The sequence below is a fragment of the Megalops cyprinoides genome, chromosome 4 (assembly GCF_013368585.1).
Source record: "Megalops cyprinoides isolate fMegCyp1 chromosome 4, fMegCyp1.pri, whole genome shotgun sequence".
NCBI classification, from domain to species: domain Eukaryota; kingdom Metazoa; phylum Chordata; class Actinopteri; order Elopiformes; family Megalopidae; genus Megalops; species Megalops cyprinoides.
In genome coordinates this window covers 46,574,944-46,597,796 of record NC_050586.1, presented here as the reverse complement: position 1 = coordinate 46,597,796, position 22,853 = coordinate 46,574,944, and the positions used below count along the sequence as shown (strand labels likewise).

The window sequence follows — 22,853 nt, the reverse complement described above, 5'->3', positions numbered from 1 at the left end:
AATCGCAGATGGATTCACGTAGACGAGACACCATGAATGACTAATGTTATTTTTTATTCTAGATTGTTCTGTGACCGGTTTAGAAGACAACTGTCTGTGCTCTAAAACCTTTTTCACAGATGTTACATTAAGATAATATTAGTGTGTATATATTTACGTACCTTACTTACCAACCTTACGGTCTTAAAATGTACTTTTCTGTGCATGTACATATTGATACAGAGATTTGGGTTAAGTTCGTTGCCTGAAGGGTGCAACAACAACGACCGATCTCGGAATTAAACCAGCATCTTTTTGGTTATAAACCGTGTCAGATGGCACACTGTTCAAATATTTAACGTGAATAGAGGCGTTACTCTTGGTTGCCCCTCCCACAACTCCATATGTATTTTCAGAACACATATGTACATTTAACTATGTTACATTGAGAATACTGTATAACATAGAAAAGGTTTGCTCTCTTTGGCTGCCAAACCTATCTCTGAAGGAGAACCCGTGAAGGTACTCCTTCGAAATCTCGGTTAATATTTAGTAAATGATACGGTACGATTACAATTTCGAGAGATCATCAAAGTAGCATCTCAGAGGCACCTGGTTCTTTCCTTTTTATGAATACGTTTTGGCAAACCTTGCCCATAGAAGTTGGTATACGGAAATCAATTATAGCCTATGCATATACATCAAAGGCAAAATACTGTGGAAACAATACATGTCAACTCACATTTGTATAAATTCAGCAGATGTACATTTCTGAGTACTGAGTAGAGGACTTTACACATTTTACACTAGAGTTCACCAGTGAAACAAGTAAAAAAAAAAAATAAAAAAAAAAAGGTCAGCGTCTGATTTTGTTAGAAATATTTAGATTTTCCTACTTTAATAACAAATGTGAATGTGAAGCCTCTCCTTCCATATTTCCAGAACTCTCAGAGGATCTAAGATACTTCCTGTTATACATTATGGCGTTTCTAAAATTCCTGTGAAGCTACAGTTTCCACAAATCATTTCTTGTTGATCATTGTGGCAGGTGATGTAACTGCAGACCAAGCAACTGGCCATGGCCTCAGACACTGCCAAGAGATCCCAGACTTGGTCAAAGCTATTTGTCATTTTTTTTGGACAAAACATCAAGTATGCAAGTGTTGCAACAGCCAGAACGTGTAGGTAGGATAACACCATTCTCAGCTTCAACTACAGTCATTTTCCTTGAAGTCCGGATTGAAATTGTTTGAATAGTTTAGTTCATCATAAAAAGGTCATGTCCCAGAGACATCTACATCATCTATTTCAAAACAGGTTTGAAATGCATCCAGAGTAACTGCTGCCTTCTATAGGGTGGGTGGAGAAATGCCTAATGATGTGTAGTTAATGAGATTAAGAATTATTCAGTGAATAGCAGGTAAACATATCTTCAATAAAGACTTTGGAATGGGGCTGTATGCAGAAAGTAGTTCTTGATTGACTGGGCCAAAAATAGTGAACCTACAATGCACAGCAACAGAGTGGGGTGCACATTGTCATTGTCAAAGCTGAATACTGTTGCACTGATTGTGCAACACAAGATGAGGCAGTGTGGTCTAATGGCTGCAGCAGTGACAAATATACCTCAGAACATATCCCTTGCAATTGCAGATAATGTTAATTAAACTGGAGGGACTAAAAACCTTGAGAACACCCAGTATGTCAGCAAATCTTATTCATAGGCCCAATCATAAAATCTTAATTCTTTAATTCAGGTTTTACCGGTAACATCCTGCCTTGTTGAATCATGTTTCAGTAGTGTACCAGGTACAGGATACTGATATATTTTTAGGGCCTCCAAGATGAGATGCCAATGTCCCACTATGACCATAAAGAAAAATAAACTATGCAGTCAGTTTCTTCTCTCAAATAGCTGAACATTGTAGTGTAGCATAGTAGTTAAGGAGGAGGACTTGTAACTGAAAGGTTGTTGGTTTGATCCCCCACTGAGGCACTGCTGCTGTACGCTTGGGCAAAGTACTTAACCCACAATTGCCTCATTAAATATCCGACTGTATAAACAGATATTGTTAAACTGTAACCTATGTAAGCTGCTCTGGATAACATCTGCTAAGTGCCAATAATGTAATGTAATTCCAGACACCTCACCCTCACTCTTATGGGAAACTGGGAAAGCTGTAATCAGAGGAAAAATCATAGCATACCCTTCACATAGGAAAAAACAGCAACAATTGGAAAATACAATAGAACAAAGAATCAAACACTTAAACGAAATATCCTTCAATCCCAGTGAAGCAAAACAAAATGAATTAAAACTCCAAACACAAATGGAAGATATCATACAGAAAAAAAGTTTCTAATTCATCAACTGAAATATAATGGTTTTCAATACAGTAATAAAGCAATCAGTAAATATTTGGCAAATCTACTCCAACACAAAAAAGAGAAATTAATCATCCCATCCATCTTGGACTCCACAGGAACCATCACTCAGAACCCGCAAGATATAAACAACGTATTTCGAAACTTTTACAACAATCTTTACTCCTCTGCTCACCAACCCACACAATCTGAAATTGATGCTTTCCTTAACAATCTGACCTTACCGAAACTGCTGAACAAATTAATTTTCTAGATGCACCTCTTAACCTCAGTGAACTCACCACAGCTCCCAACATGCCAAGTAACAAATCTCCTGGACCAGATGGATTACCAGCCAAATTCTACAGACACTTTTGGGACATATCACCACTATTCAACAGAGTAATTACAGAAATAAAAACCTCTTCCACCACACCCACACACATGAATACCGCTGCTATGACATTACTATTAAAACCCAACAAAGATCCAACTCACCCCTCTAGCTACCGACCTCTTTCACTAATGAATACCGACTTAAATTATCACCAAAGCGCTAGCAACCAGAATAGAAACAGTCATCCCCACGCTCATTCACCCAGATCAGACAGGCTTCATAAAAAATAGACACGCCACAGATAATATACGCAGACTTTTCAGCCTAATCAATATATCACAACAAACCCAACAGAAAACCATTATCATTTCACTTGATGCAGAAAAAGCTTGACAAGGTAAATTGGTCCTTTTTATTCAACACATTACACAAGTTTGGTTTTGGAGAGTCGTTCATCCACTAGATTACAACACTGCACACATCACCTAGAGCCACCATTAATACTAACGGAATCACTTCACCAAGTTTCACACTGCACCAGGGCACCAGACAGGGATGCCCACTCTCGCCTTCTCTCCTTGCCATTTTCATTGAACCTCTTGCAGCAGCAATACGACAGAACAGCCAAATCCAAGGAATTCAGGTAGCCAACACACAACATAAAATCAGTTTATATGCAGATGATCTACTACTCTACTTACAGAACCCATACGTATCACTTCAAGAAACTTTCAATATCAATAAATTCTCAAATTTCACATTACACTATAAACTGGAATAAATCAGTTGTATTACCCCTCTCAGAGGATGCCTGGGATTCTGGAGCTCAGCTCAGCTCTCTCTTCACACTGGCAACATCAAGTACCTAGGGGTTAATATCTTCCCCCCCCCCCCCTTTTCCTCTTTAATTTACTTACTTATTTTGCCTATTAGTTACCACAATTACACATACACGTCTTACACTCTTGCAGAATATATCTGACAACCTCCTTCAGCATCCCTAAACCGTGACCACCCAATGTAAATCATAGCTTACTTTATTCAATCTTTAATAACTTGCCTCTTCATGTTTGTCAACTGTCTTGTCTAGTCCTGTCTTTTGTCCAGTCCTTTGCTATTGTCCCGTCCTACTCGTCCCGTCTGTCAGGACTCAGACGCGGACCACAAGTGTTCCAATCACAGGCGTTTATTAACGGAATCGTCAAAACAAGCAGGCAGTCCAAAAACAGGCAGGGTCAAAATACCAGGTAGGCAGTCCAAGGGCAAAACTGATCAAAAACAGAAACAGGCAGGGTCAAACCTAGAAGGCAGGCAGATCAGGCAATCAGGACAGAAGGGCAGGCAAAAACGATGTCGAGGAACAGGCGAGGCAAAAACCAGCAAAATCCAAACAGGGAAAACAGGCAGGAAACAAGACAGGCAGAAACACTGAAACAATGTGGCAAACAACACAGAGACAAGCAGGGTAGATATAGGGCTGGGCTGATTAGGTGATGGGAAGCAGGTGTGCAGGCAGGCAGGTGGAGACAATCAGGTGGGCGGAGACAGGGCGGAGAGCGGGGCAGGGCTAGAACACAAGGAAAACAAAGGCACATGGACAGGGAAAAACAAAAACACAACAGCTAGGGGGCGGGAGCCCTGACACCGTCTTACTCGCCACTTTGTTTTTTCTTGCGCTTTCTTTATTTCACATTCTGTATGTTGTACTATACACAATCCCCCCCTTTTTGGATATCCATATTATTATCCATATTATTACGAATGTATTGCCTTTATTTAAAAATAAAGTTGTCCTCCGAAGAGGGGGGGTGGTGGTGGGTCTTTAATTAATAAAAAAAAAATAATGTAATGTAACGGATGATAGAAGGGCATGAATATTTTAGTGGGGGTAAAGTCTTTTTCATGGGGTATATATATGAGAATGGTGGGATTTCTGATACAGCTATTTAGATTCAAAAATTCACATTATAGTCACAGACTGTCATGTTAAACATTTGAAATATTCATTGCTCAAGATTAAAATCACAGTTTTGCGCTTTTTCCATTGTTTACAAACAGCAATATACTCAAAGGTGTTATACTCAAAGGCTTATTTATGAAATAATACTAAACACAAAATATGTAACATTATGTTTGTTTCCTGTAAAACTGTATGAAATTATAGAATACTGTCATCTCACTGGAATATGTTCATTCAGACAATACACAGTTTAGCATTAATTAGTACAATTTGCATTAATTATTGACATGTATTAATTCTGTCTGCTTTATGTAACCCATTAACAGCAGCATTTCCCAGCTCAAAATCTCAGGGCTTCAAGGCCTTAAGACAAGATCCAGAGGAAAAGTGTATCAGGGCCCATAAACAAAGTCCTTTTCTCAGTATCAGCCTATCTCGGTGATGGAACATTGGCCACAGGAAACCACTGACCTCTGTCCATTAACTTCTATTACAGCGTCCCTTAAGACTCCATAAATGAACTCAGAATACCCTAAATCTCCACATTGACAACACACATCCATGACACATAGAAGCGAACACAGCTGCTCAGTCGTTGTCATAGATGCATTCTGCAAGAAATCAAAAGCTCTGAATTAGAGGTAAGTTTGGGAAATTGCTCATCTTTTTTTAGACATTTATAACAGGACCAGAGGAGTGGCAGTGGAAGGGTGCAGTTTCCACCCATTTTAGTGGAAGCCCCTTAAATTGCTTAAATTACATCACAGTTATACTTGCAAAATTTGCTTGAGAAATAAAATCACCCGCCTCATTCACCCTTTAAGAGCTGCGTTTTCTGTTTGTGGTCATGGCATGCTTCAGCATATATTGTTTATATTCCCCAGATATACTTCCATTACATTTACAAAGAATCCTTCCTCAGAAATGAAATTTCATATGGCGGTTTTATAACATACCTTCACCAACATCATCATAGATGTCACTTTCTCTGTTTGAAGTGAAACAGAAATTGAACATTAGGAAAAACCAATCAGTGAAGCTCCCATTCAGTTGGCTGTAATTCAGTTTATGTTCTTAGGTCTATAAAACTCTTGTGACAACATTGCCAACAGGTTAATAGTGTGAGTACAGGTGTGTTCATTTGGACTGACTATTTGTCTCAAAAAATGGTCACCACTTATGAATGTTACTCACTCTGCCATGATGTTGCTGGTTGAAACATAGCCAACTGCAAAATACAGAGAGTTGCAATTACGCCCCATTGAAATGTGTATCGGTGTGTAACTTGTAAAAGAGTATTGCCTTTGTGACCCATAGGATCATGTCACTAACTGTTGGACTGCAACTCACTTTTCCCATCCTGATTCCTCCCAATCAACTTGTTGTCAATGAGCTTTACAATGATGTCAATCTTCTCTCCCGGTTTTAGTGGCAGGTCTTTACTTCCCCATTTCTTAGTGGTCAACGTGGAGACAATGTTCACTTGGTAGAGCACCTGAATCTCACCCTCAAACTGTGAACAGTGGCAGCCAGAGAGGAGGTAATGACATGTAAAGACAAGGATTAGTCAGATACATATGAAGACAAGAATGACAAGCACACCCTAACACATAAAGATCAATCTTGAAAAAAATTATTTTGATTAGCGGTGAAATGGCTGAGATGAGAAATGAGATTTTCATGGTGTGACGATAGTACCAAAAAACAACATGCTTGTCGATAAATCATATCATGCTCCTTTGCAGCACTTTTTATTATTATTATTATTTTTTTACAAAGTGCCTAATTGTATGCTGGTGATATGGCTGGGATCCAGCCTGGGTCCTAGAGCTTGGAGTAAAAATTTGAATTATGCTGTTGCTTAACATGATGGCTCAATAGCAGACTAACATAAATGATGTTACTTACTATAACCGTGTGCTTTTTTATAAGCATAGGCAATCACCAGTTACCTACAGGGAATTTGGTTGCCTGGCCTGGGCTTGTTAACACCCCATTCAGAGCTGCCGCCCCCATATGATCATAAGGGACAGGTTCCTCATAACGCCGTTACATCTAGCATAATTTAATAGATGATGTTCATGGAGGTGGAAAGTTTGATAAATTTCCTCCTTTAAGCCTCCTTTAAGATGTTCTTTCAACATTACAAGAAGACTGGAGTCTTATTCTCTAACACGATCCCGTCTTGACTGTTAAAATCAAAGAAACCCCACCCAACTGAGTGGACACGTTTACTGGGAGCGTATAATTACACAGAGATGATGGCGTCCTTGGACATTTTAACAGCTGGCCTAAGCACATAGAGATGCTCCCCTCTGCTATCAGCTTGGGAACTTTGATCCGCATGTGTAAGTGCAAAGTGGCGCAAAGTGAAGCATCCTCTGCGTTGTCCACTGCACTTTCACTGCAGTGACAACCCACAGCTGATAGAGAGTTTGGGGAAACAAAGTCTTGGTCCACTTGCTCCACTCTCATAGCCAACATTCTTTGGTGATATATTTATGACAGATTCATGCTAAAACCTGCTTGTATGATGTTGTTATGTATCATGGTATTCCGTTTGATTTGTGATATTATTATTATATCACAAATTATATGATATTAATATATTATTATTATATCAAAATTGCATTGGGGGAAATGTCAAAATGCAAGAAAATGTTGGTGGACATATTAAGTCTTGTCATATACTGTAATTCTGTCAAAAAGAAAAATGTTGAAAAATATACAACAAACGATTATATCAAATTTACAGGTAGCTGTTCTCAACATGAATGACAAGGAGAACCTTACAGAGCTGGCCTTGTGTCTGGTGACAGTGATAAAACTCACTTTGAACTTCTTCCTGAACTCCTTCTCCTCCTTCTCAAACTTTTTTTGCTTCTTGGGGTCTCTCTCCTCTACCTTTTCCTTTGACTTCATCTGTGGAAGACTGGGAAAAGAGGCAACCTTTAGAAAACCACATAGAATTTCTGCTATCCATAAGGCTGCCCCCTGCTGGACTGTCTTCAATCCAAGTCTTGCAGGTGTCACTTGTCCCTTTCACATCAAAGGACGTTGAACATGCTGATGATTTCCAGGCATTAAAAAGCTGGCTTTACCTTTCATACTAAACTCTTTCTTCTCAAATGTGGGCAAATATCTGGTGAGATATCATCTGCACTGCCCTAGACAAATCCACTTTTAACTCTTTCTTGTGCAATAAATACATAGGAGATATATAGATAAACATATAAGGATAAGGTTTTATTTCCATCAATATTTCCATGAATTTTTATGAATAAGGATTTTCATTTTACAAAAATGTTTTATTTTTCAGATGTTATCACTTTCACTTTGGGAAATTGTTTCAGCCCAAAATGAAGTAAAACACAAGAGATTTATATTCCCTTTTCGACATCATTTTTCTGTAATGATACTTGAGAAGGCCGAGAACCCAATGTACCATTTTGCTCATGTCTTATTATACAGACAACAATCACCAGTACAGTGTTTGCCATAAATGATCTTGGTGATACCATAAAAGCTGTCTCAGCAAAGCCAGCTGTATACCAGCTAGGTTGAAGCTCCAACACCTTTTGTCTTTTCCATATTCTACAAGCATTTAATAGTTTCCTTTTTTGGAATTGGCATTATTAAAATATCTGAACAATACATATAGTAACAAAGACTTACCTGATGATGGGTGGAGGAGGGGGGAAGCCCTGTGAGTCAACGTCATCATAGATCTCTTCTGATTTTAAGAACGGAAGCAACAGAGTTCAAAGATTTGCAGTTAATTTTCACTATTTTTTCTGTTTATAATCTTCCCTCAGTAGTCAGGAGCTATGTCTGAGCCACAGAGCCAGAGCTTATCTCAGTTTCTGTGGCTTGAAGCAACTGATGTATAGATATACCCCTGAGGAAAGGATGTCATTCTATAGCCAGTCAGTTTTTTTTTCTGTGCAGAGAGGCAGTGAGTACAATTTTGAAAGGCGTGTGTCTTGTGTCTGGGCTAGGAAATGAAAGCCACTTTATCTTGAAACATAATAATTATACAAGAGAAAAAACAAGGCTTTGCTATTGCCAGATGCATGATGTGTAACATTTTGCTGAGTTCTCATTCCTGTGGTCTAAAATAACACATGTAATTCAAGTATTAATAATACTGTGAAGGACAGTGTGGAGACAATCAATGAAAAATGCATCATGGGTGTTACCTGGAGCAGGTGGCGGAGGGGGTAAGCTGAAAATTTCAGATGAAAACAATCAGTCTTGTAATGAATACATCCACTATGTAATAGCAAAAGTTACAAATGTACAATAACCACCCCCTTTCTTACATTGACTTTGATTGACTGCCATTTGCGATCACAAAAAATGACACACAGACAGACATTTCTGCTCACACATTTTCTGAACCTGTAAACCAATAAAAAGCCATCCAGTATTCTCCCAGTGGGTTCTGCAATAATATCACTATCCACTAGATGTCGCTCAAATGAAGCAAAAGTGAAAAATGGTCAGAATGCACTACTACGACTATTTAACCAGGATAAAAACCCATTGGGATATAAAATCTCTTACTGGTAGTATTAATAGATGTATATAAACCTGTATTTCACCAATACAATGTTAGAACAATTAATAGCTCTTATGTCATTCTATTCAATTGTAGGGGCATAGTATTGTTGATTCACAGCACCTTAGATAAATCCTCCAACTGAAAGTGATTTCCAAGCAAAATGGGCTCAAAAATATAAACATATTTAAACTGTAAACATTTTCAAGTAAGAATCTAAAACTGTTGTCTCCCCAAATACAATATAAAATAAATTAGTGAGGGGCAGGACTGTGTGCGTGAGTATTCTCCCCATGTGCATGTACACATTCAGGTACATGCACATGGGGAGGGGCTTGAGCTTGAGCTCCTGCCCATTTGGTCCATTTGGTTCAAAAATGCAAATATTTATATACTTGCACACACATGGTCAGACTCAAATGGGCTGATTTTCCAAAATGTAATTATGTAAAGTCTAACCGCATGTTGTGTTAGAAGGGCCCTCAGGTGTCCTGCAAAGGTGCATTTCACAGAGAGGTGAGGTTCTCTGGCAGACAGACAACCACCTCTGACTGTAAATAGTCAGGGGTTTCTTTTTGTGGTGTGGCCATGACTTTATTAGCAGACTTGACATTACAAAATAAGACATTTACGTTTATATTTACATATATACTGTTTAGCTACGGAAGCTGAGAACGGCTGTGCTTGCAATAATTTTTTAATGCCATTATCTGGAGATCACGAGTTAATTATTTCGTTATCTCGAGATAACAAAGCTTGTTTTCTCATGATAACAAGTTAATTATTTCATTATCTCAAGATAACAAAGCTTGTTTTCTCGAGATAACGAGATAATTTTTCACGAGAAAATGACTTTTGTGTGTCTGGTTCATTTGATCAGTTTGTTATTAAGCAGATTCAGGAGTTCATAACGAGTTGATCATTTGAATCAGCTGTGTTGGAGCAAGGAGAGATCTAAAACATGCAGGACAAGGGGTCCTCCAGGAGAGGTTTGGGAAATGCTGCATTTGATCACACCCGACTTCAGCCTTCAAGATCGCTGTCATGACTGTCGGGCAGGATCTGAATGTTATATAACAGAAAGACACAATGCAATTCCTGCCTGTGTTAGACCTTGACTGAAGTACAGTCTGATGTGTTGATCAGTAATGGGTACTCCTGACATTTTCATCTTAAATCAGTTGCTACACTCAAGTAGTCAAGATGCCATCTATGCATGCTGGCATGGCACTCCTGATCTCTGATAAACATTAAACATTAAGTAATAAGAGGAAACAACCTTTTGTTTTCTTGTGATAATGAAATAATTAACTCATTATCATGAGATAACGAGCTTTGTTATCTCGAGATAATGAGATAAATTAACCCATTATCTCGAGATAACGAAATAATTAACTCCTGATTTCGAGATAACGACATTAAAAAAAATAATTGCAAGCACAGCCATTCTCAGCTTCCGTAGTTTAGCTGACCCTCTCATGCAGAACAACTTAAAGTAAAAAAAAAGAAGAGTACAAAACCACTGTGCACCAAATAAAACTTCATATAAGACAGAAGCGAAAACCTTTACCCAGAAGTCACCTGGGAATTCGGCCTGTTGAACAGATGCTGACACATACGTTACATTACAGTGCAACATCAAAAGGTTCTCACCTGGAACTTGGGTTCTCCACATCATCATAGATATCACCATCCTCAGGCAATGGGTATGGTGCCACTGACAAGAAATGAGAAGAGCTACTTATTTTTTTACCCATGCTATATGTACGTGCCCTTGCTGCTTGCTTTAGAAACATACTTCCCCATCTCAGGCATCTACCCCCACACTTATCTCACTTCACTCTTCTATTCTCACAGAATTTATCATTTCAAAGTGCACTTGATTCACGCAAGCACACTTTCCTAAATGATGTTTAACAATTTGTTATGGTTTTTAAGCTAAAAAGCAGCAACATAGTTGTCAATTAACAAAGACTGTTGATGCCTACCTTCTTTGCCTTTAAGCCAACTGAAACAGAGAGAAACACTGAGGTCAGTACAGACATGAGTGAGCTGACGATTGTCATTGCTATATGTCAGATGTGCCAGTGTACAAGTTTACTACTGTTTGCAATCAGTACGTCCCAAGGGAGTTCGGCTTCAAAGAAAAGTTCTCACGTGTTTTCTGGGATGCCAACGTCGTCGTACAGCTCTGGCCCGTCGCCCTCCTGACCCGGGAGCAAAGCCCCCTTTTGTTGGCGCTTCAGGATGTCGTAGTTGATCTCCACACACTCGATCTTCACATAGCCATCTGCCAAACACACACAGGCTCAGGGCATGCCTGCTAACTGTGGATGAGGAAGAGGAGGAGGAAGACAGGTAAGGTGAGAGAGAGCAGCTTACAGGAGCCATCCTGCTTTCGGCCGAGCCAGCGCCCCCCGGGGTTGTCCGTTGTGCGCACAATCTCGATGAGGTCGCCTTGGCTCAGGGAGAGGTCATTCTTGCCCCCTTTGCAGTCCACCCGAACCTTCACCTGGTGAATCACCTGGATGGGCCCCGTTAGCTACATGCATGCACGCAGACAGGAGAGAGCAGGGCCCATATTTATCAAGCATTCCAGAGAAGGACATACGTCCTAACTGCTCAAACATTCTGAGTGATGTGAGTTTTTGAGCAGGGCCTGTACTTATCAAGTGTCTCAGGATAGGACATACACTATATGGACAAAGGTATTTGGCCACACCTGTTTTTCAGGGTTTGGGCTAGGCCCCTTATCTCCAGTTAAGGGCAATCCTAATGCTTCAGCATACCAAGACATTTTGGACAATGCTATGCTTCCAACTTTGTGGCAACAGTTTGGGGAAGGCCCTTTTCTATTCCAACATGACTGTGCCCCAGTGTACAAAGCAAGGACTATAAAGACATGGTTTGATGAGTTTGGTGTGGAAGAACTTGACTGGACCGCACAGAGCCCTGACCTTAACCCCATCGAGCACCTTTGGGATGAACTGGAACAGAGATTGCGAGCCAGGCCTTCTCATCCAACATCAGTGCCTGACCTCATAAATGCTCTACAGAATGAATGGGCACAAATTCCCACAGAAACACTCCAAAATCTTGTGGAAAGCCTTCCAAGAAGAGTGGAAGCTGTTATAGCTGCAAAAGGGGGACCAACTCCATATTAAAGTATATGCATTTCAATACAATGTCATTACAATGTAATGGTCAGGCGTCCGAATATGTCCATAGAGTGTACATCCTAAATGCTCAAACATTCTGAGAGTGATGTAAATTTGGTCCTAATCCAGCTATGAAGAGTAAAAGCCATTTATCATGGCTCTGCAAACTTAAAAGTACTATCCCTACAGGCACTTCCCTACAGTTTTTATTTTTATTTCTCTACAGTCCACAAGGAGTTGTTGACAGATGGCTGCATTGCAACGGTTGGTGCACATTTTTCGGTTGGTGCACATATGTTTTGCATACATTTGACACCCACAGAGCTGTTAAAAATAAATTGATTAGATAAAGAGGATATTTTATTTGTCACAGGATCTGTTTGAGATGTTGTCACTCCATCTATGGGAATAACATTAGCACTTATCATTGAACATAATCTCCTCAAACTAGGATGTTGTTATAAGGGATATGTCCAAAAACCATGGCTGATGACACATGTTTATCTTGCATTTGAGTATTTATAGCAATACATGGCAGCGTATGAAACCCATGAATGAATTAAACAATATTTTGCATATCAAATCATCTGCAGTGTTGTGGAGACACAACAGCTCAAAAAAAAAAAAACCAAAACAGCAGCAATTCTGCACAATATCTGCAGAGTTACTCTTATGGGATTTCCTAGCCTATTATGCATGAGGGAAATTGGGAATTAAGGTAATATTGACCGTAATGAAGTAATAGAACAATATACCCTGGACAATAAAAACTGTGATAATTAAAAACATTTCCAAATGTATTATTGTATGTATTGGTCATTTTTTCAACACTTGAGATGGACTATGAAAATCATCACTGCCATTTGTTTGCAAAACATCATAAAAATAAACTAAGATCTACTTGTAGGAAATGGCATTACTCCCTGCTAAGTAGGGGTAGGAAGCTTCATAAATAAGTCTCACTGCTTTCTCTGAGGTATGACTTTTTACTCCTAAAAGTGCTTTCATCATGATCCAGCAGCAATTCTGAGATACTTGATAAATAGGGGCCAGGAGTCAGATGTATTCATAAACATTATTGTGAAAGTGATAGAAGTGACTGCGACAATGTGCACAGGTTCATAGAATGATACACACTCTGAGGAACCCAGACCACGTTTGCTAACATGATAACACAGGAATAGTCATATCTACCTGTGGTAAGTTGCACCTCTCCTTTGCCATGTGTTCCAAACCCCTTCCCGACTCACCTTGAACCTCTTCCTGATCTCCTGTTCCTTTTTCTCTTTCTCTTTCTGCTCTTTCTTCTCCTGCTCCAGCCGCTTCTTTTCTTCCTTGTCTTGTTTCTTGGTCTTTTCTTTCTCCTTTGCAGCCCTGTGTGTGGCACGGCCAGTGTCAGTGCTGTCATTGTCAGTGTGATCCAGCCTGGACTGTGATATAAATATGTCCTCGGTGAGCATGATGTACACCTTACAGTGCCCCGTGACAAAAGAGCCAAGCAATTGGCTTGGAACACTTTATGGGTTTATGTCACAGTAAAGGGCCCCTTGGGCTGTTCTCTGAAAATGCACTTCATGCAAATGACTCAGAAACAGCCAATTTGCACATTTTACAACCCTAGGAGCCTTTCAGCTGGGTTATCATATAAATATAGCCCTCTTTTCACTGAAACATGTGCATTGTGTGTCAGCCAAGGTGACATGTAGATTGTCTTATCATACATTGTCATTGGTTCACTTCTAAACCCAGATATTCCCTTATCAATGTAAAAAGGGTGCTACTGACAAAAATACGAGAGTGGGCCTGCAGTGCTGAACTTAAAATCATTCTTGACTTTGCAGCTTGTGTGGACTTTGGTGTCTCTGAAGAAAGAAGGCAGTGAGATCAGTCCTCACCATCTCTCGTCTAGGTCCTCGTACATCTCCCCGTCACTTCCGCTTTCCTGTTAATGGGAGCATATTGGAAGACACAACTGTCGCACAATCCTGCTAAGGCAACTGCCCACATGTACACATTACATTACACGCTCAGCAGATGCAAGTATCCAAAGCCACTAACATATAACACATCTCTACAGCTGGAGACGTACTGAAACAGCAGCTGCGCTCCATCTGGGAGTCAAACCAGCAACCTAAGGGTCACGAGCCCTCACCTTTACCACTTCCACTACTGTCCCTTACTCTGTTTCTGTAACTGTGATACAGAATAAAACCCAATGACTCAATTCGAAAGTCATTTTTCTACATTCTATTTTTTCTATAATGAAAAATATTGGACAAAATGGAATTTCTGACCACCACAGATTGCCAGCATCTACTGCAGTATTGTAAACATTTTGATGCTCTATCACTAAGGAAGTCTCTTTTCACACTCTCTTTGCATGTAAGATAGCAGTCTATTTTCCACCTCAATGACACCAGAGCTGTTTTTAAGGCCAAGGCAGCTCAGATCATGTTGTGCCATGGTTGGCACATGGACTATTTGTACAGGTTCCTTGTTTTGCAGACTACTTGTACATGTTCCTTGTTGTAATCAAACATCTCTGGTAACACTGTTCGTTACAAATTACAGAAATAAATAATAAGTTTCACTTTCATTTTATTGACGAGTATTGTCTCACAAGGATCTGTTACTGAAAATTTGTTTTTGAAATGCGACACTTGTTTAATTATTTGTTCTGGCGATATTTCCTCTGACGCACCTACAACACACATGTCGGGTTTGCAAATCATCAAAAACAATGTAAAACAAAACTAAAGATATCTTTGTCAGTGCTCCCGCCCCCTAGCTGTTGTGTTTTTGTTTTTCCTTGTGTTCTAGCCCTGTCTCGCTCCCCGCACTGTCTCCACCCACCTGATTACCGGATCGCCTTCACCTGCCTGCCTGCACACCTGGTTCCCATCCCCTAATTAGCCCTGCCCTATATCTTCCCTGCATGTCTCTGTCCTGTTGCTAGTTCGTTACAGTGTATTTCTACCTCGCCTGTGCCCCGACCTGATTCCTGCCTGCCGCCTTGCCCCATTCGCCTGATAGCCTGCCTGCCTGGTTCTCGACCCTGCCTGTTCCTGTTCCTGATGCTGATCATCCCCCACGGACTGCCTTCCTGGTCTCAATCCTGCCTATTTCTAGTTTACGATCTGTCTGACAATTTAAATAAACACGTCTGGAACCAGAAGCTCCCGTGGTCTGCGTCTGAGTCCTCGCCCGAGCCCTGACAATCTTACCTCTAGTTTCTGGCGAGGGTGTCCTGCAGAAAAACAAAAAATGACATGAGTCGAAATGTGGCAGTTCCACAACATCACAGTATTTAAATTAAATATATTTCCTTATGCAGTGAAACGGCACCTCATTTCACTCAGAAAAACCCGTGCGCCTCTCCGGTGGTGAGCACTCAGTATTACCTGCAGGGGGTGGGGGAGGGGGGGAGTTCATGACCCCTACATCATCATAGCTCTCCTCTTCAGGCTGGGTGCTGGTGCAGAGGCAGGCAAACGGACAACAACAAAGCAAGGTTCTGACTTAGTGCTTAGTGCCTGGGTGACAACTTCTCTCATCCGCTAACAACTTTTGACTGCCTATTTGTATCTCCTTTTCTATTGCATATGTTCACATTTGATGCTTACATTCATATACAGTTTACAGCATTTGAAACTGTATTTTCACATTTTCATGTTTCACAAGTCTGACAAGCGGAATTGTTCCACATGCAAAAAAATTGCCCGTGTTCTGATGCAGCTCAATTAAATGTGCAATATGAATGGACCATAAGGATGAATACAGAGTCTAACTAAAAATAGAGGGTGCAAAACTATGTGTCCAAAGAGGAACAACATTTAAAATATGCAGTAGCATGCTTTAGACTTGCACTCCTATCTCTTGTTGTACAACAAAATTTTGTTGCATTAGGGCATGTGCCAGATAAATAAAAGACAGAAATACTCAAGGACAGACATTTCATTCTTACTCTATTCATTTAAAGTAAGTAAATTTAAATGAACTACACAATATCTATCAATCAGTCTTTTAGCACAAAACATTTTTCTCAAGATGTCTGCGATTTTGGACAGAATATTGTACAGTTGAGGATTGAGGTTATAAAGACCCATTGAGTATGACCTGCTGGGACAGTTTTACTGTGAGGGCTGAGATGGCTTCAGACGCGAGGCCAAGGACATGGTTTCCTGTGAGCGTCCGTATTACTGGCATGCAGGGCCGAGGCGTGGGTGTGAGGCCGACCACGTGCATGGGGGCCTACACCACTCTGCACAGGAACTGTCACCACAGGACAGTGCGGCGGTGCACAAAGCAAACGCCAGGCCTTGAGCTGAAGCGAGCCACAGCCACACAAATTCTGCTCAATCAGCCCTGCCCAGTCTCAAGCAAGATTCAAACTGTGCTTCTGTGTAAGAGTTTCGCTGATGATGCGAGAGGTGTTGCTGCTTTGCGGTGATACTCACGGGGGTCCAGGAGGTCGAGGGGGGAGGCTAGGGGCGGCAGGATGAGAGGCCAGGGGCGGGGCCACATGGTTGACGGGGTGAGAGGCATTAGGAGGAGGAGGTGGAAAAGGACCCGTCTTCGTCCCAGGATCTTACCGCAAAGTATAACACACACCAATCACAAGTTGAACAAAGAACAGGCTTCATTTATCCTTTGTTTGGCTGTATTTTGCAGACATTTTACTCTGTGTAGTTTCCTTTTCACAGTTCACTTCTGTTGCTTTGCCCTCGAGGAAAGCGGAAGTTCTCAATGAGGGTACACAGTTTAAAAAGTGAAACTGAAGTGGGAACATAACCAAGACTTCAGTGGAGACACTACGTTTCTCAGTCCTCTGGTATTTGACCTCTAAGTTGGGCGACCATTTTAAAATGCACTTTTCACACAAATTTTTACCACACATCTTTTCTTACACAAAAAGACAGATTTCGGCAGTTTTTACAGGTCGTCTACTTGGTGAACACCGGGCATGTCAATCTAAACACTTTCCCATTAGGATTTCATCTCCTAATACTGAGTGTCCATGGGAACTTTAAAAACAAATGAAAGCTCCAAACAGGACTTTTAGTTTGATATAATAACTGCAATAACTGTCATATAGTTTTTGGAGAAATACTCCAGGCATATACTTAGAGATGTCCAGGTTTTGGCACAGTCTTTTTTAGTACATCTATAAAAACACTTTCAGGCTATGTCAGGTGATCTGTCACAGATGGGTGGTTATCAGGTAGCCACAGAAACCATTGTGTTTGGGGGGGAAGTGTGTCCTTTGCTTGTTGAGCAGCAGAAGCCACCATGGTCAATGGTTTGCTCCCTTGTTGATTAACTAATGAACAGAGGTGTAAAGAGTACTAAATTATTTTACTCAAGTAAAAGTACTGTTACTACGGTGAAATTGTACTTAAGTAAAAGTAAAATTACTTGTATAAAAATCCACTCAAATAAAAGTAAAAAGTAACTTATTTAAAATTTACTTTGAGTAAAAGTTACTTAGTTTTTTTTTAAAACTGTGTGGTTGGCGAGGTGCAGATAGATAGTCCTCTAGGACCTTTCCCAGGCAATGCAGACAGGGCAAGAGCATGTATATAACATGTTATTTTTAATTTCAGATCACCTTTATAAAATAAAGTGCATTAACAAATTAAATTAAAACATAAAATAAATATTGCATAAATATTTTAAAATGGAATAAAAAAATAAAAGTAATATAAAATAAAGTGCATTAATAAAAAGTGAAATGAAATAAATAAACATGAAATAAATACAATTAAAAACTGAAATAAAAAATAAACATGATATAAAATAAAGTATACTAACAAATTAAAATCAATTGCCTCCTCAAGGACATTAATTCTTGTCATTGGATTTAAAACAGGTGTGACGACAGACTTAATGAGACCAGTCATTGAAGTTTCTAAAAGCCTGAGCGGGTCTCCTTGCTCAGCTTCAAAAGCCTTCACAGCTGCCCGGACCTCTGATAGAACTGACCTTAAAAATGTTAGGTATAGTACATTCTGAGGGTCACTGTACATTACATAAAGTGTCTCCGCCATGTAGCAATGCTCATAAGACTTTGTAAGGCCAAAGTGCAGCTTCAACTCATCCCACTGGTGCAGCATGCGGTCAACTGCAGGCTCAATGGACAGCCACCGTGTTGCACACACCTGAGTGATATGCAGGGGCTTTTCTCCAATATTTATTGTCTCATAGACTGCCCTGTAAGCATCCCTCCATTTAGAAGACACAGAAAACCAATTATATGTCTCCCTCACAAGGTACTCCACACTTCTTGGTATGGTGTCATGTGATGCATGACTGACAGCTAGCTGGAGAGAGTGGCACACACATCTAATGAGCACAAGACTGGACAGGCTGTACTCATCCCGAAGGACTTTGTAAACACCATTATTTATGCCAGTCTTTACAGAGGCACTGTCTGTCCCAATGCCTATAAGATGTTCCTTTTGTAAACCACATTTGACCAGAAAATCCATTAGTGCAGTTGCAATAGCCCTAGCATCACCACCCGTTAGCTCAACCAAACCAAGATATGTGAAGTTGACCCGATTTTTATTCTCACTTAAGTCACTAAATGCTGCTTTGCAGGCCTCCCCCAAATGATCTATGGTTAGCAACGAGCAGGGGCACCTGCAGGATTTCTTCTTAGGGTACGCACAGACACCTGACCATGCACGTGCACGTTCACACACATCGAGAGAGAGAGCTGGGAGAGAGAGACGCCCCTGATTAATGAATAATGAAATCTGGCCTAACTATTTGAAGTTTACCCTCCTTCTCCCGGGCGCATCGAATTGTTTGCGCACTTCCTCACTGTCTATTTTCATTTCAGGATGAATCTTCATAAGGGCAAGTCCAGTGAGTCTTCCGTCTGTCATCGTGGTAGCGGTGACAACAGACCAGACATTGATCACATAACCTAATTAAAGAGCGTTTAGCTGGAGGAGAATATATGAAGTGGACTTGCACATGATATGTTAATATCAGTAAACACTCAGGGGTGGTCACCATGTCATGCCCAGTACTTAATAAAGTCGGTGTATCACAGTTTGTTGTTTGTTTTACAGCTACTTTCCTCAGTGTGCCGAGAGCTAGCTGCAGGTGACTAGCAAGCTTTTAGCTTGCAAATTGATACACCTAGTTAGCAAGCTAATTTCTGCTTCGATAGAAATCGAAAAAAGCACAATAAATGCCAAATGTTAATACATGCTCATGCTATTACGATCATACAATCCAAAAATGATCTATACTTTACTAATGTCAGACACAATTGTATCGTCTTTTACATGTAATATTTAGCATAAAATCTGGCGCAAAACTGCGCCGATCTCCATCAGAGACATTTATAGGACGTTAATTTCTGTCTTGGCGTAGGAGATCACGTCATTTCCTGGCGCGCATAGTTCATGGAGACTTTTTTTTTTTACTCTGTAACGGAGGCAATTTAAATTGTAGCGAAGTAAAATACCTCAGCATAAACATACTTAAGTAAAAGTAAAATTACAGTTTTTAAAAAATACTCAAAAAATATGAGCATACTATGGCATACTAGTCATACTACACTAATAACAGATTGTTGAAATGTTACAGTTTGGGAAGTGTTTACCGTGAAAACTAAATGGTATACTTGCTTTGACCCAAGCTACGTTTCGGCACTGGTCCTTATGGACTTGAAGCATTTGAAATCAGATGAATTTGCTGCAGCCTAGGTTGCTTTTCAGTTAGCTAAACTCTACCACCATCAGAACGAAAGGCACACGCTCCTCACAACAACGTTTTTCCATCATCACCCCCCAATGGTAGAATGAACTCCCCACCCCCCGAGAACAACCTCTTCAATCCAGCCCTTCAGACGTGGTCTGAAGACACACCTCTTCAGACTCTAACTGGACTGACACCCTTGCCATTTTGACCTTGTAGATCTAAGATTCTTGGCATGTACTTGTAGCTCTATCCCTTACCTTGTATTTGTAGCATGTTTTTGCCTAGGTAGCATAGCGGTACTTTATTGTCCCAATGATTGTATTTGATGTATGTACCCCTAGATCAGATTAGCTCTGTCTTGCTGCACTGACCTTGTGCTCAGCTTCAGCACTATCTGCTTTGTATGACATGTACACATCTTGCCCTTGTGCCTGTGCCTGTTTGCCCACTATATGCACTTTTGTACGTCGCTTTGGATAAAAGCGTCTGCTAAATGAATAAATGTAAATGTATCACCTGCTGAAACAGACAAAGTAGATCTGCTCTCAAAGCTTCTCTTTAGTTGTCATTAGGAGGGGTGGAATTGTTCAGTGGTTTGTCTTTTGTCAAAAATTCTTCACGTAACATCTTACCATTGCCGTCAGGCATTTTCTAAATATCCCTCTGTGGTTGAAGCATGACCACATCTCATTGCTTCTGATAAAGTCACTGATAATGAGTGATAATGACACTTACCCTCACTCATGGACTCTGCATCATTCCGGAACTTTTCCAGGCTGACAAAGGGGGGTCTGTTTGGTTTGGGGGGAGGGCTGCCCAGGGCAAAAATGTTGGGCAAAGATATCTTCTTGGGGGCTGAGGGGTCATCGCTCTCATTCTGTGAGGTGGATCCCAGGGGCTTCCTCACAAAGCCAGGTTTCTGTGCTGTAAAGATGGGCTTCGGGGCCGCAGGGGTATGTGAGTTCATGCTTTTTACACCTCCCTCCATCCCATCCTCACTGCCATCATCCTGGTGCACAACACTCTGAGAGGCCTGAAATCCTGAGGGTTTCCGGCCCAAACCAGGGATCGATTTGACTCCTCCAGACTCCTCTGCACCCCTCTTGTTCAGCTGGGCTTGCATCGTCTTGATTGAGCTCTTCTGTTTTGGGAGAGGGGGCATTTTGGAAGGGCCTGGGACACTGCCATCCCCGCCATCTTCACAATTAGGGTCATCTGTGACAGGTGAGGGTTTGGCCTGGGTAGGGGGCAGTTTGGGGAAGGGGGGTGTGGCATCCATCACAATGTTACCCACAGAGGGCTTTTTCAGCGGGACTTTGGGGAAAGCTGGTTTTGGGATGTTGTCCTGAGGTGCCTCCAGGGGCTTGGGTTTGAGCGGTGGCTGCTTGGGGAAAGGGGGCTTCCTGCCCTCATTGGCATTTTGGACCCTGCTGACGAGGGACTTTGGCTTGGGGAACTCCTGGTCAGCATTCTCCTCTGCAGCGCCCGCATTGGAGGCAGCACCCTTCAGGAAGCTGGGCTTGGGGCTCGGGGTGCTGCTGGCCATGCCCCCTGACTGCCTGCCCTCCAGGGCCACCTTCCTGGCCTGCAGTGATGACCCGGTAGGTGAGGTGGTGTGTGCGGCCAAGCTGGGCTGCCCGCTGTGGATGCCCTCTCTCTGGTTGCTACCTGTGTTGAAGCGTGCCATGATGGCCCTCACATCAGCCTGCCGTTCCTGCAGAGAGAGAGAGTCAGAGATTTGAAACAGTGAAGAGGGATGCAAGAATCAAAGGAAGAGGCAAACAACACCTTGTAAAGGCTTAATGTGTGGGGGTGGGGGTGGCTTGGTGTGTGTTCCCAAGTTTTCTTACCAATAATTCTCATTGAGACAAACAATAGGCCTATGAGTTCCGTATTTAACTCCTTGAACATCAACCTTTTCACATCTTTAATGCTCTCTCAGTCCACCTAGGCAATCACACACTTACCTTGGTGCTCTGTGACCGTCTCTTCCCCCCAGCTCTCTACTAGACTAACCTCTTCAGGGTCCTGCTGCCGTGTGAAGAAGCACACAGGAAGTGCATACACTGTCTCATTGTTCTAAACAGGAAGGGGTGCGTTGTATGCAATATAAGGCTTCAATACTCAAAGCCCAGTTAAAGGTCTATATAGAGTATTAATAACTTTGCGACCAGGACTAAGAAACGTTTGAGCTTGAGAAAACACAGGGGGATTTATAGTGTATTTTGGGATGCTCTTAGTTATCTTCTCGGTCACACTGCTGCTTATCTGAAACAGAGACAAGGTAGGTGAGCCAGCTATTTATTCAACATTAGGGAGCAACCTCTCTAAAAAGAGCAGTGGAACTAACCAATATCTTCTGCTCATGCTATTGTTCATAATTGAATGTACGCAGCCAGGTGGAACTCAAACCAGCAAATCCAACAGTAATGAGTAAAAACCTTCAACAAACGTCATAATTGGCATTTCTAGATGGCTATCTTCCACTGGTATGTGCAAAATATCCACATTCTAGATCCACAATCTGGTTCATCCACATTAACGGTGAATGATCAGAAATATATCTGGTATAGCTTATAACAGCAGAGAGCATATATATTTTCTGTAATTTCTGAAAGAAATCTTTCTTTATCAAAGTCCTGTAATATGTTTCCCTTAAGTGGCACATGGTGAAAAAAGGTGTGACACCTCACAAATTGTGACAACTCATAGATTATGTCATAAATTCAGCCTTGCGCTGACAATTCAGAATAAAGGAGTCCGGGAGAATTCTCACAA

The 22,853-nt window shown here is 41.1% G+C and overlaps 1 protein-coding gene across 1 annotated transcript; it reads right to left on the bottom strand.

Moving 5' to 3' along the window:
- Nucleotides 1-5,228: 5,228 nt before the first annotated feature.
- On the bottom strand, nucleotides 5,229-21,762 carry LOC118776525 (FYN-binding protein 1). Its single transcript, XM_036526886.1, has 17 exons — nucleotides 20,811-21,762; nucleotides 16,817-16,946; nucleotides 15,761-15,831; nucleotides 15,584-15,606; nucleotides 14,255-14,301; nucleotides 13,610-13,733; nucleotides 11,584-11,743; nucleotides 11,359-11,491; nucleotides 11,190-11,209; nucleotides 10,855-10,918; nucleotides 9,661-9,692; nucleotides 8,316-8,373; nucleotides 7,473-7,572; nucleotides 5,991-6,153; nucleotides 5,835-5,868; nucleotides 5,597-5,628; nucleotides 5,229-5,251 (listed from the first exon to the last, which is right to left on the bottom strand). The coding sequence occupies exons 1-17, from the start codon at nucleotides 21,760-21,762 to the stop codon at nucleotides 5,229-5,231; spliced, it is 2,166 nt and encodes a 721-aa protein (XP_036382779.1).
- Between the last annotated feature and the right edge of the window lie 1,091 nt (nucleotides 21,763-22,853).